The sequence below is a fragment of the Haliotis asinina genome, chromosome 3, assembly GCF_037392515.1.
Source record: "Haliotis asinina isolate JCU_RB_2024 chromosome 3, JCU_Hal_asi_v2, whole genome shotgun sequence".
NCBI lineage: Eukaryota > Metazoa > Mollusca > Gastropoda > Lepetellida > Haliotidae > Haliotis > Haliotis asinina.
Window position 1 is genome coordinate 44,394,542 of NC_090282.1, and position 15,638 is coordinate 44,410,179.

A 15,638-nucleotide genomic window follows, 5' to 3' on the forward strand; every position below is an offset into this window, starting at 1 on the left:
GTAAGGGTTAAATGCTTTGTCATTCTTTTGCGGATTCGAAAATTGCTGTTTCCCCACCATAGCCAGAATATGTTTCCAGGTTTTCAGAGACAGTAAACTCTCATAAAATTCTTCTTCGTTCACAGATGCTCCCACAAGAACAGCTCTCCAAGTCTCCAGGAACTTTCTTCGTAGAGGTGGGCATATTCTTGAGAGATTGACAAAAGCAAACATAACAGCGAACATCATAATACTGGAAACAGACGCCAACATTTTTGAAAGTGTCCATGGCATCTTCATGTCTTCGTCAACTTTTCCGTCCTGTTAAAAACAATATTTTCTATTAGCAACATTAGCTAAATGTTTCTGTGTTGATAATCTGACCTTCATGACAAACGTAAATGGCAAATCAAAACATAAAAAGAGTACCATTTTTATGATTCTGCCATATCATCCTCAAGACACATCAGTGTTGTTGCCATGTGAACATCATGCAAACCGATCTGACAATCTAGTGATTGGTCAGACCGCCACCCATAATCCTGTTTTGACTACTGTTGAAATTAATCGAGGGAAAGAGAAAAGAATATTTTATTCATATTTATACATTATTTTGACACTCGTCTGTTTGTCATACACGCAGAGTGCCAATATAATACTCTCAAACCACAACCCAATGACCCTCCTGATTGGTCGTCATGCACGTTCTCAGTGTATGACGTAGTGTTGTGACTCCTTCAATGGTGTATTTAATGGTGTTTGGTGAACTCAGTTCAGGATATTACACCCAGGCAAAGGATGTACCTTATAGGTCGGGATTCTGCACGGATCCTCGAAAACCTTCTTGTTAAATCTTGTGAGACAGAGATAGACTTCTGTATTATCGTGGATGTCAGTCGGTCTGGCTAAAGGTTGTATTAATCATGGAAATATTCGTATCAATGAGTTGAAGACTGAAAAATGCATGTTTCAAAACACCGACTAGTCCGTTTGGCTCAAAAGCAGACCTAAAACCGTCACGTCACCTTCAAACGATTCCACATCTTGACCGCAACAACGTGACGTTCGGTTAATCGTCGGTGAGAGACATATATTCTTCAGTCTACTCCAGAAAGTTTAATATGATCTGTCTTTACCAGGCCCCAGTTTCTCAAACCAATCGTAACGCCAAGACAGTCGTAAGTCTTTGTTAAAGTATCGGAGTTACCATCATCTCAGCGCTCCGATAGTCGTAAGTCTTTGTTAAAGTATAGGAGTTACCATCATCTCAGTGCTGCGATAGTCGTAAGTCTTTTTTAAAGTATATGAGTTACCATCATCTCAGCGCTACGATAGTCGTAAGTCTTTGTTAAAGTATAGGAGTTACCATCGTCTCAGCGCTACGATAGTCGTAAGTCTTTGTTAAAGTATAGGAGTTACGATCATCTCAGCGCTGCGAGAGTCGTAGGTCTTTGTTAAAGTATCGGAGTTACCATCATCTCAGCGCTCCGATAGTCGTAAGTCTTTGTTAAAGTATAGGAGTTACCATCATCTCAGCGCTGCGATAGTCGTAAGTCTTTTTTAAAGTATATGAGTTACCATCATCTCAGCGCTACGATAGTCGTAAGTCTTTGTTAAAGTATAGGAGTTACCATCGTCTCAGCGCTACGATAGTCGTAAGTCTTTGTTAAAGTATAGGAGTTACCATCATCTCAGCGCTGCGATAGTCGTACGTCTTTGTTAAAGTATAGGAGTTACCATCATCTCAGCGCTACGATAGTCGTAAGTCTATGTTAAAGTATAGGAGTTACCATCATCTCAGTGCTACGATCGTCGTAAGTCTTTGTTAAAGTATAGGAGTTACCATCATCTCAGTGCTACGATAGTCGTAAGTCTTTGTTAAAGTATAGGAGTTACCATCATCTCAGCGCTGCGATAGTCGTAAGTCTTTTTTAAAGTATAGGAGTTACCATCATCTCAGCGCTACGATAGTCGTAAGTCTTTGTTAAAGTATAGGAGTTACCATCATCTCAGCGCTACGATAGTCGTAAGTCTTTGTTAAAGTATAGGAGTTACCATCATCTCAGCGCTGCGATAGTCGTAAGTCTTTGTTAAAGTATAGGAGTTACCATCATCTCAGCGCTGCGATAGTCGTAAGTCTTTGTTAAAGTATAGGAGTTACCATCATCTCAGCGCTGCGATAGTCGTAAGTCTTTGTTAAAGTATAGGAGTTACGATCATCTCAGCGCTGCGATAGTCGTAGGTCTTTGTTAAAGTATAGGAGTTACCATCATCTCAGCGCTGCGATAGTCGTAAGTCTTTGTTAAAGTATAGGAGTTACCATCATCTCAGCGCTGCGATAGTCGTACGTCTTTGTTAAAGTATAGGAGTTACCATCATCTCAGCGCTACGATAGTCGTAAGTCTATGTTAAAGTATAGGAGTTACCATCATCTCAGTGCTACGATCGTCGTAAGTCTTTGTTAAAGTATAGGAGTTACCATCATCTCAGTGCTACGATAGTCGTAAGTCTTTGTTAAAGTATAGGAGTTACCATCATCTCAGCGCTGCGATAGTCGTAAGTCTTTTTTAAAGTATATGAGTTACCATCATCTCAGCGCTACGATAGTCGTAAGTCTTTGTTAAAGTATAGGAGTTACCATCATCTCAGCGCTGCGATAGTCGTAAGTCTTTTTTAAAGTATATGAGTTACCATCATCTCAGCGCTACGATAGTCGTAAGTCTTTGTTAAAGTATAGGAGTTACCATCATCTCAGCGCTGCGATAGTCGTACGTCTTTGTTAAAGTATAGGAGTTACCATCATCTCAGCGCTACGATAGTCGTAAGTCTATGTTAAAGTATAGGAGTTACCATCATCTCAGTGCTACGATCGTCGTAAGTCTGTGTTAAAGTATAGGAGTTACCATCATCTCAGTGCTACGATAGTCGTAAGTCTTTGTTAAAGTATAGGAGTTACCATCATCTCAGCGCTACGATAGTCGTAAGTCTTTGTTAAAGTATAGGAGTTACCATCATCTCAGCGCTGCGATAGTCGTAAGTCTTTGTTAAAGTATAGGAGTTACCATCATCTCAGCGCTGCGATAGTCGTAAGTCTTTGTTAAAGTATAGGAGTTACCATCATCTCAGCGCTGCGATAGTCGTAAGTCTTTGTTAAAGTATAGGAGTTACGATCATCTCAGCGCTGCGATAGTCGTAGGTCTTTGTTAAAGTATAGGAGTTACCATCATCTCAGCGCTGCGATAGTCGTAAGTCTTTGTTAAAGTATAGGAGTTACCATCATCTCAGTGCTACGATAGTCGTAAGTCTTTGTTAAAGTATAGGAGTTACCATCATCTCGGTGCTACGATAGTCGTAAGTCTTTGTTAAAGTATAGGAGTTACCATCATCTCAGTGCTACGATCAGTTTGTGCAATGTGACCTGGGCCTAGATTGTCGAAGCTGTCTTAGCGCTAATATAGTCGTAACTGCCATAGATTAACATTAACTTACGACTGTCTTAGCTCTAAGAGAGTTTCGAAAATCTAAGCCCTGTTGTTTCTGTTCCAAAGGCTATAAATTTCGGTGTTCGATTCCACCGATGGCGTTCCGGGGTCAGTGTCTCTTGGCTGTCTGTTAATTCTGATATTGTACCTATATCGTCAGACTCCTGGCATACTGATTCCGCGTTGCTTCTTGATGTATGTATACCAACTGATTGATAATCTAAGCATTTGACTTGTAACAGTGCTATTGTTAAGGTGTGAATGAACAGTTCATAGTTCTGTTTATACTCACATACCTGATGGCTACTATAAAGTTTCCCTTCAAACTCAGCTCCAATGATCTAGTTATCACTGTTGGGGCTGTATGTAGGTGACTGATTGATTCTAAACCACTCTGCAACACTATTTGGTTTTGAAACCGACATACGTAGCCAAAATTCAGTTCGTTGACTTTTTGATGTTCTTGTCAGTATACATGACACCATGATATTAAGTACAAACAGAGCAACGGGAGGTAAAATGCAGTATATACATGAGCAACGCTGCTAAACTAGATAAACGAATAAAACCACAAGCATTCGTCTGATGGCCGCTCATAAGGCGGATTGAACCCAATACAAAACTCAATAGTGTTGTGACGAATGGGTATTACTTGAAAGCGTACTTGACAGTCTTTGTTTTTACTAAGGTAATATATCTTATAGCCGAAATACCTTTCATGACTTCATGTTAAAAGTCTAGTACACGAGCACTGTAAAGTATTAATCTCGCTATTTTCGGATTTCTTTCAAGGGTTAAGGTCAGTTTTTATGTATGTGTAGTCACTGAAGACCTTCCTTTCAAACAATGATACTAAGCAATACATGGTTTAATTCGTACATATATTACACGTAAATCCCGGACAAGAGACGCCCTTTGTACACAACACCCACCTGTCTGATTTTTAGGTCCCACATACAGACGCGTCCTGAATCTAGAGCAGATATTGTACTGGCCCATTTGATCATACGGACGGTGATCAATCACGCAAGTCATATCGTTCAAGAAGACTGTGATAACGAATGTTAGTCTGTCTTTTAACAACAGAATAAACAGTTTATGTTTGAAATAGACACATACCTGAGCAATATGAACCTGTAGACACTTCTCGGTGAAGGAGCTGAGTCAGAAGGCTGTTGATCTGTAATTTGTTCATGAGTGCTGTCGTACTTAACGGTGCGCGTTGGTGAAGCACCCGTTATGGCTGACGACCGTACACTAACAGGGGTGTGATGTCCACTGAACATGCTTCAACTAACCCAGATAATCTATGCTTCTCAATCGGACTAAAATTTGTTAAATATTTTCGTGTCTATATATCTATATCAATATGATTCAATGCATGAACTTAAATTTGAATTACTTCGGCCATAATTTATGAAAGAGCGGTCTTTGGAAGATAATGTATTTTAAATACAAATTTGAAACAGTGACTTCGATACATATTATCACAACACTTAGTCTGGACCGATTCAACAGTAATAACCGAACATATCATTTTTAAAAAAGCAGATCCAAATTGTCACAAAAGGAGAAATATGATTTGAAGTGACTGAAAAGATGTTGTAATAAGCTCACATTATGACCCCCAAATATAAAATCTTTCAATTTAATTTAAAGTGTTTTTTTTTTTTTGAAAATGCACGTCCATATCTTGGTTGTCAAGACTATAACAAAGGTGGTTAAATTTCAGTGATTCAATATCTGGTTTAGGTGAGTCCACACAACAGGGTGGTGTGGTAGCCTAGTGGTTAAAGTGTCTGCTTTTCATGCCAAAAAGCCGGGTTTGATTTTTCTTTTTAGTACAATGCATGAAGCCCGTCCGTTTCTGGTATCCCCGGCATGATACTGCAGGAAAATTGCTACAAACAGCATAAAACCAAACTCACACAAGACAACAGTAAGCAGATGTTTGTATACGTCTGTATACTTCCACAACAAGACAAGAAGAAGTATATGTTTGTTCACGTCTGTATGTAGAAGGAATGTATCTGCTTCTGTGAATGTTTCTACTTACGACTGAGGGGACACTACTTACCAACATATACAACATCATAGACTGTATTATATCTTTGTAGAACAAGAGCACTTACTCTTGTGAAGACTAACATTAATTGCAGCATCAGCTGTGGTGCCAACCTTATATTATCTTTTTCGTAGAATGAATGTACCTACAGGCTAGGTTAATGTACCTTACCAACACACACAACCTAAAAATATCCCTTCCTTAAAGAATATACCTATTCATGTACACTACAACTCGCAGTATGGAATAAGCTGTCATATCTTCACAACATGTATAACCTGTTCTATCTCCCTTAAATGTACCTGCTCATGTGAATAAAAGTATATAAAAATAAGCAATAACAATTAGCAGAGGACACAGTTAATTGACTCTTTTAACATGATTTACAGAGAACATGTCTAAATAATATATCACAAACCACATGATGGTATTGTATTATTTATTTTTCCATTTAATTTCACTCCTTTTGAAATGAAACTGGCAAGAATTATCTGTAAAAGGAAATAATCACCACAACAAAAATATACTTACAGATATGGATGTTTCATAACATAATGTAAATAGGAATCTGTTTGGATACAGATAACAACTGTTTTTAATGGGTTTATTGACTGTCAACAACCCACTGAAGAAAATACAAGGGCACATACACATTTAAAAACATGCACTCTCCGAACTCCAACCCGATTTCTGAAGTCTCGTGATAATGATGATCATGACAAGGGGTGCTCTAGACTGTCCCAGATCAAGGTACATCAGCATTAATCAGTCATGCACTTTGTATCGTGTGTCATGATTTGTAATTACTGTCTTACTCCCGTAATATACCTCCAAGTGGGGACCCCAAGCCTGTGCACGCCCACAGTCACCTGCGCTGGACAGACAGCGAGTGAATGGACTACCTGGTCAGACTCAAGTGTAGTTAATGTTATTATAGCCCATGACAGGAGTTCTACCTCAGTATCAGTCACTGGCTGTTATGGTTCATATATGACTATTTTCAGATTGCCATCATTTGGCTTACAACTGAGGTGTAAAGCATTATATTGCAACTAACAAAAATATATGAAATCAGAAATATCATATATTTCATATACATTAAATACAAACTCTTGATAAACATACAAGTACATCTTTGTATTACTGTCATCTGAAGTCCTGAAGCCCTAAATATAAGTTATTTGTGTTTTGAGTGTTCAAGCTTAAACTAACTAAAAGCAGAATGTCTACCTGCTGGGGTTGTCATGCAGATCTGGACCCCCTTTCACAAAACTCCCGTAAGCCTAAGGTCTCGTAAGTTTTCTCGTATCATTCCTGCTTCCTATGTTACAGTATAGGAGGTACGAATGCTACGAGAAAAGTTACGGGACCTTAGCCTTACGAGAGTTTTCTGAAACGGGGCCCTGATCTGATTAGCAAGATTCACCACCTTAAGGGTAATGCAATTCGTGCATGAAAAGACTTAAGATACTCAAACGTCTATCTGTCACACACTCATCTGCATATATTCATTGCCTACCTAAGAAAATCAGGTTCAACAGCTGGAGGATGTGACATATAGGAAAGAGATGGCAGCCATGTTTAAAACTCTGAGATGACATTTTGGTGATGTAAAACTGAAAGTCAAATCTATCAAAACCTAGTTCCTTCAGAAGATGTTCTGAAAATGACTGGATTCGTTTGATACAGAGAGGTGGATATAGTTTAACAGGTCCCAAGTGAAAGAACATAAACAAAATCCTATGTCCTACACATGAAATTACACATGGGTACATGAACAAAGTAATTTAATCCCTAATCTACATCATCATACACTCAGTTCTGCAACCACTGACATCACAAGTGATCATACAAACAAATGCAACATCAAAACAAGTGTCCGGGGTCACAGATGGAAATGAGTTTATCTAGCTCTTTTACCTTCATACAGCAACTCAATCCACACATGTATACAAGTTGTCAAAACAATATTTGGATGGCAACACATTTTTTTCAAAATGACACACTGAGAATTACCTCATTAACACTGGATTCAAGCACATTGAAATATATATGTAACATGACGGGTTATTCCAACAAATCCGATTCACTGTCCTATGGTAATGTGACGTTTGAAAACGTCATCTAAGTCCCTGTGTCCTGAAGTTAGATTATCCTGCAGAACAATACAACATGGCAATGGACTTTTAAATGCTTTCAGTTACAACCTGGTGCAACCTTTTTCCAGATTTATTGCCAGGAATAACTGAGGACCAACAGTTGTCATGGTAACTAATATAAAATCAAAGAAAGGGAGCAGTATCTACGAATCAACAAATTATTCCTAAGAAAATAAATAAACAATAAACATAAACTTTTTACATACAAAGGTGAAACATTTATGTCTAAATTATGAAATTATGGGTAGGGGGGGTGTCACTGATTTTGCAGGGGGGTCACTTACTTTGTACATAATTTTTTGTTTTGGCAGGGGTGGGCAGTGGGGTGGGGTGGGATGGGTGTTGATTCAAACTGTACATGCAACACATAAAAATCACCATTATCCATGAATTATGAACTATCCCTAATGAATCCATCCTGTACCACACCTCTCATAACCCTGTCTAATAATGAACCCATCTTCTGCCCCACATCGCTACAAAGGCAGCATATGTAACTACACAGATACAGAGACACACGTCTTCAAAACTTGTGCAACATCTGTGAATCTGAATACTGGTGATGAATGGTGATTGTCCTTGACATGTGACTATGCTTGCTTCAGTAATACAAATCTGTATGTTCATATTGTACATGATGCACAAGGAATATGTTCATTCATTTTCTCCGTCACTCGTTCTTCATCTTTGTGGTCATCATTGCACTACTTACATGAGGAGAAGGGGAAGCATGGGCACATTTATACAATAGAATCCTCATGTGTAAATATGTCTTGGACTCACTAAACTAAAAACAAGCAAAATAAAAGGAGATTTCAGTCAGAGACATGGCGCATATATCAATGTGCCTTCAGAAGTAAGAAACAGTACTTCATTGTAAAAAATTCAAATCAAATACCCCAGCTCCTCTTTTCTTTCCTTAAAGTGTACATTAAATTGCATTATAAAACATGTATTTCCCGTTAACTGTCAGTCATCCTCGGAGTCTATTTCTAAAAGCTGCTTGTGATGTAATTTGTTGTTGCGAACAATCTTCAAGAGGTAATTTAGAAGCTGTGAGAACTTGTTCCTTTTCACTTTCTAAACAAAGCATAATTTAACTGTCCCTGTGTGAAGATTCTACGTTTGCTTTCAACTGCTGAATGCATAGGAGCATGTGATCATAAGTTATCAAAGCAGAACCATGAAATATCACTAAATACCAAATAAGTTTGTGTTTAAGTTCGACAAATCAGTGTTTGACTATATTAGGTTTCCATTCAAACTAAGCTAAACATGAGAGGTCTGAAGGAAAGTCAGTTCTAATAAGTCTGGTTTCCAACACATCTGTGTGTTGAGAGATTCTCATCAATGTGATGTGTATGGTCTACACAAGAAGGTAACACTTGTAGCAATACTTGTTGTACTCCACGTTTGAGATTATCTGTGGTGTTTGTTTAGACTAGAAGTGCATACAATGGGATGACAAATATGTAAATATTTCCATATTTAGTCCATGAAATGATAAGCAGGACGGCTTCAATGCCTATTACACTTCTCATCCAATACTGAAACCGTTTTCTTTGTTGACTCCTGTGAGTGGCTGCTGTTCTGTTCCAGTTATATCCTGATCAGTATTGAGAGTGACCACTGTCTGATTGACTGAGAGAGTCGAGGACACATTGAGCTGGTCAGGTAGAGGAACCCCAGCCGTTTCCGACATAAACACCATCAAAACACCACACACCAGGGCCAGAACACCAAACACGGCAAACGGAACAGACTTGTGTATGTCTCCCTACAAGAACAAAAACCAATGGGCTTGTATATGTCTCCCTACAACAACAACATGGCATGACGTGATGTTTACAAAGTTTATGCTAGTAAATATAAACTACTGTTTGGGATTAGGATATGTCTTTCACCACCAGAGTTTGTATTCTTGTAAAATGTTTGATTCACATTTTGTATGTTTGGAAAATAATCCACAACATAGAAGCACTTTCTTATCAACATTTTAACCTAATGGATGAAAACATATCAAACATCCCCAAACTATACACCAGATATGCACAGATTAAACACAGGTATCAACATTTGTAATGGCACCAACAATGCTCAAGACACCTGTCAGGCCGCTTATGTAAACCTGTTGCCTGTTCCACTGCTTTGGGAACAGTGTTAGAATATCTTACCAAGAAAACAATCTGTGGTGCCACTATCCCTCCAATCCTGGCTGCCATGGAGCATGCTCCAATGCCAATATTTCTGAAAAGGAAAAGTGTCTGTCAAATTATTTTGCAGATAAACTCTGTGCACTGGGACAGTTCAGCAATGTTGGCATAGTGGGTGTGCCGTTTCAACAATGCTGGCATGGTGGCTGTGCCATTTCAGCAATCCTGGCATGGTGGGTGCGGCTGTTTAGCAATGTTGGCATGGTGTCATTTCAGCAACGCTGGCCTGGTGGGTGCGGCTGTTCAGCAATGTTGGCATGGTGGCTGTGCTGTTTCAACAATGCTGACATGGTGGCTGTGCTGTTTCAGCAACACTGGCAAGGTGGCTGTGCCGTTTCAGCAATGTTGGCATGGTGGCTGTGCTGTTTCAACAATGCTGGCATGGTGGCTGTGCTGTTTCAACAATGCTGGCATGGTGGGTGTGTCGTTTCAGCAATGTTGGCATGGTGGGTGTGTCATTTCAGCGATGTTGGCATGGTGGCTGTGCCGTTCCGGCAATGTTGGCATGGTGGCTGTGCTGTTTCTGCAATGCTGGCATGGTGGCTGTGTCGTTTCAGCAATGTTGGCATGGTGGGTGTGCTGTTTCAACAATGCTCTCATGGTGGGTGTGCGGTTTCAGCAATGTTGGCACGGTGGGTGTGCTGTTCAGCAATGTTGGCTTGTTGGGTGTGCTGTTTCGGCAATGATAGCATGCTTCATAGTGACTGAGCAGTTTAATCACTGTTGGCATGGTGGGTGTGCTTTTTCAACAATGTTGGCATGCTTCATAGTGACTGAGCAGTTTAATCACTGTTGGCATGGTGGGTGTGCTGCTTCAACAATGTTGGCATGCTTCGTAGTTTGCTGCTTCAGCAAGGTTTGCATGGTGGGTGTGCTGTTTTACATGCATGCTATGTAGTGACTCTACAGTGTGTTCAATGTTCACATCTTTCTTGTTAAAGATGCTTTAAGACTGTTGAAATGAACTATTCTGATCATGCATTTTTTTCAAATTCAAGTCAATATTGGTTACCAGGTTTCTTTGGCATGACATTGTTCACAGCATTTTGGACTGATGTTCAGTGAAAACATATTGAATAAGAACAGACAGTGAAATGCAGGTTGTTGAGTATTCTTACAATAACATGTGTATGTATTTTAACCAGAGAGACCCGTAAAGATCTCTGGGTAGAATAGGCCTTCAGCAACCCATGCTTGCCATAATAGGCAACTTTGCTTGTTGTAAGAGGCGTCTAACAGGATCAGGTGGTCAGACTCGCTGACTTGGTGGACACATGTCATCGGTTGCCAATTGTGCAGATCGATGCTCATGTTGGTCAGCCCTGGTTTGTCTGGTCCAGACTCGATTATTTACAGACCGCCTCCATATAGCTGGAATATTGCCGAGTGCGGCGTAAAACTAAACTCATTCACTCACTAAACCAGAGAACAGCAGAGGAGGCTGAGGTGGCCAGAGACAACGCATTTCCTCATTTAGAATGTATGTTGATAATTACGTTTTCATTTGTATTCAGCTTTCTAGTCCTGAATGACTACAGACAGATTTGTTCTGTTTGGAAGTCAATTCATACACACATTTCTTGCGAAGAACCTGATGAAACCCAATATTGTAGTAAGGTATCATTGTCAGAACAATATCTAGAAGAAGTATTATGAAATCTCTTCTTCATGCAGAATCCACTGCACCATTTCAACTTTTTTTTCAGAATCGGTATGAAACAACTGAAGCTTGGTATTTGTGAAATGTCCCAACATGCCAGTTTGTGGTAAGAAAACCGTTCAGCTAGTGTTCAGTTAAACTCATAACATATGATGCTGTTCAAAGATCCTATTTTTGACGAAGCCATGCATTCAGACCAGTGATCATCGGATTCTACATATTGACAGACATACAACTGAATAGCATTCATGCAGTGAAACAGAACAAGTTATCTTTGTTTCAGTTGTATCACCTTACACACAAGCCACCCCAGTCTCCACCCTGCTTCCTTCCTATAGTTGATAGACTTACCGAACTACAGTGGGGAAAGTTTCTGCTGAGAACACTTGCACTGCAGCCCAGCCGCCAGATATACCAGCCTTGCCGATCAGGGCAAACACCAACGTGAGTGATGACAACTTAACATCTAGAACACATGGACATGTATATGATCATGGTGAAAACTGATAAACAGTTGAGTCAGCAGAAAAACATATGCCTAAAACATAGTCATGTCGTATATCTGGAATCTACATTAAAGCCATATACCAACAGCATGTGTCTGGGATCTACATTCAAGTCATATACCAACAGCATCTGTCTGGGATCTACATTCAAGTCATATACCAACAGCATCTGTCGAGGATCTCCACTTTAAGTCATATACCAACAGCATCTGTCTGGGATCTACATTCAAGTCATATACCAACAGCATGTGTCTGGAATCTACATTCAAGTCATATACCAACAGCATCTGTTCGGGATCTACATTCAAGTCATATACCAACAGCATCTGTCTGGAATCTACATTCAAGTCATATACCAACAGCATCTGTTCCGGATCTACATTCAAGTCATATACCAACAGCATCTGTCTGGAATCTACATTCAAGTCATATACCAACAGCATCTGTTCCGGATCTACATTCAAGTCATATACCAACAGCATCTGTTCAGGATCTACATTCAAGTCATATACCAACAGCATCTGTTCCGGATCTACATTCAAGTCATATACCAACAGCATCTGTTCGGGATCTACATTAAAGTCACATACCAACAGCATCTGTTCGGGATCTACGTTAAAGTCATATACCAACAGCATCTGTCTGGAATCTACATTCAAGTCATATACCAACAGCATCTGTCGAGGATCTCCACTTTAAATCATATACCAACAGCATCTGTCTGGAATCTACATTCAAGTCATATACCAACAGCATCTGTCTGGAATCTACATTCAAGTCATATACAAACAGCATCTGTCGAGGATCTCCACTTCAAGTCATATACCAACAGCATCTGTCTGGAATCTACATTCAAGTCATATACCAACAGCATCTGTCGAGGATCTCCACTTTAAATCATATACCAACAGCATCTGTTTGGGATCTACATTCAAGTCATATACCAACAGCATCTGTTCGGGATCTACATTAAAGTCACATACCAACAGCATCTGTTCGGGATCTACGTTAAAGTCATATACCAACAGCATCTGTCTGGAATCTACATTCAAGTCATATACCAACAGCATCTGTCGAGGATCTCCACTTTAAATCATATACCAACAGCATCTGTGCAGCACTTACTAGCAACATCTAGGATGAGGATGCAGAAGCAGAACACTCCTGCCAGCATCATGAGGACAGTGGTTGTCCGGCATCGACCAAGGTGGTTGTTCACCAGGGCTACAAATATGAGAGCTGGGATCTCCACCAGGCCGGACAGGAAGACATTGACATAGCGATTTCCTGACAGGTTCTTGGAGTTGAAATTGAGACCATAGTATACAGAGCTTGACACAAACCTGAAGTGGACGTGTAACCAGAATTCGACAATGTTTGGTGATGGCAAGGTGAAAATATACGTAACAATGAGAAGATATACATATCTTTCTTTCAACACAATCTTTTCGACACAGATATTTTTCTCTTTCACAATTCATGTTTGAACAACACTGACAAAGTTCAGTTTTTGCAAAGAAGCTACAAAAATAGATCCACTATGATGAGCTGTGTTTAACAAAGGACTTGCACCTTTATACACACAGCAGAGATCATTTGTACACATTTGCAATACCATAGGCCATAATGTTGAAAAGGAGATGACTTAAATGTCGAAACATTAGAACAAGAGTCATCAGAAGATTGCCCGGCCCCAACAAATTTGAAAGAACAAATCATCTGACACTTACTTACAGTCCAAATCTTTTCAATAGAAACTATGAACAAGAGTCATCAGAAGATGACATATCCCCCCAAATATTTGAAAGGGCAAATCATCTGACAGTTACTTTATGTTCTTTTTTAGAAACGAAGCCCATCCGTTCATTTTGAGACTAAGTCTGAATTGTTTCCATGGAAACCAGGAAAAACAAATAAGACAAAACTTTATAAATAGCAAAAGGCATGACTTTGTAGTCTGCCTCAAATATCTGCCAAGTTTTGCAGAAATATATTGAACAGTTTTTGATTTCTGCTCCGGAAACGAATCCCATCCCTCCATTTTGAGACTAAGTCCGAAATGTTTAAATTGAAACCGAGAAAATAATAAATCACAAAAACCTGTACATAGCAAAAGGCACTACTTTAGGTTCTGATTGATATATCACCCAAGTTTTGCAGAAAAATATTGAACAGATTTTGAGTTCGGCTCCGGAAACGAAACCCACCCCACCATTAGACTAACACCAAAATGTTCCATGGAAAAACAAAAAAAAAATGAAAAAGGCAAAAGTCTGTAAATAGAAAAAGGCACAACTATATAGATTTTTATATCTATCAAGTTTGGTCTACTTATATTAAATGGTTTCTCAGTTATGCTCCGGAAACAAAATGATTACGGACAGACGGATGGACGGACAAGGCATCGACTATATCCCCCCGCATAACATGCCAGGGGGATAAAAATATAAATGCCAAAAGGCACCACTTCAAAGTTGAAGATCTGTTTTATATATCCGTCAAGTCGTGTACATAGCTTTTTGAGTTGTGCTCTTGAAACAAAGCCCACCCCTCCTTTTTGAGACTAAGTCCAAATCATTTCCATGGAAACCAAGAAAAATAAAAATGACTGAAATCTGTAAATAGCAAAAGGCACTACTTTAGTTTCTGTTCGATATAACTGCCAATTATTGAACTTTTTGGAGTTATGTCTTGGAAAGAAATGATTAAGGATGGACAAACTGACAGACGAGGTGTCAACTGTTTCCCCCAGCATTACATGCCACAGTGACAAAAACATTGGTAAGAGATAGAAATGGGCCATAGATTGATGAAAGAATATAAATATTACCAAAGAATAGATTTATAATATCGGATACCAAATGCTACACAGAGATATGGCTGTGTAAAGGAAAACAATATATTAAAGCTAGAGACAGACAGATTTGAATACCACTTTTTGGCCAGAGGATCATGAACAGCTAAAGGGACATAACTCTGCAAGAAACCAACACTTGTATAGCCATGTCCTTCTACCTCATTGTCCATGTTCAGACAAATAAGGGAAACAATTCAGAAAGTGAAATCACATACCACGCATACATGAGGAAGAGAGACCCTCGCGTCATCTTCCAAGAACTGCATAAATGAAAGTAGGAATATTTCTTCTGTTCTGCAACTTTTCTCTGTTCTCGCTGAAATTTTGACATGATCATTATGAGAAGATGTGTATGTCGTACAAGGTAAATTATTAGCACAACATGCAGATTATCGATACAGTTAAATGTCCTAATGTGCATAAAAACAGTGCAGTGCGTGTACATACATATGTAGCCCAGAATAATTGGACTACCGAGCAGGAGCATGTATGATGCTTCACAAAGTGTGTGGAGGAGAAAATCAACCTGAGATGAAGAACGGAGGAAGTCAACATGGTATGGGAAACCCACACAAGACAAATGGATAGGAACAAGGGAGGCCTACACAGGGGTCAGGAGGAGACGGCTTACACTGAAACAGGACAGGGCAGGCATACACAGGGTCCGAGAAGGAAAGGCTTACACTGAAACAGGACAGGGCAGGCATACACGGGGCC

The 15,638-nt window shown here is 39.5% G+C and overlaps 1 protein-coding gene across 1 annotated transcript in view; it reads right to left on the bottom strand.

The window, feature by feature from the left end:
* Nucleotides 1–5,952: 5,952 nt before the first annotated feature.
* LOC137278103 (organic cation transporter protein-like) overlaps nt 5,953–15,638 on the bottom strand; it is a 512,032-nt gene continuing 502,346 nt past the window's right edge. Inside the window, exons 6-10 of the mRNA XM_067810221.1 lie at nt 15,137–15,237; nt 13,190–13,407; nt 11,910–12,024; nt 9,860–9,932; nt 5,953–9,462 (exon numbers count right to left, since the gene is read on the bottom strand). Of these exons, the coding sequence (XP_067666322.1) occupies nt 9,223–9,462; nt 9,860–9,932; nt 11,910–12,024; nt 13,190–13,407; nt 15,137–15,237 (747 nt within the window). The 3' untranslated portion in view covers nt 5,953–9,222. The remainder of the gene's footprint in view (nt 9,463–9,859; nt 9,933–11,909; nt 12,025–13,189; nt 13,408–15,136; nt 15,238–15,638) is intronic.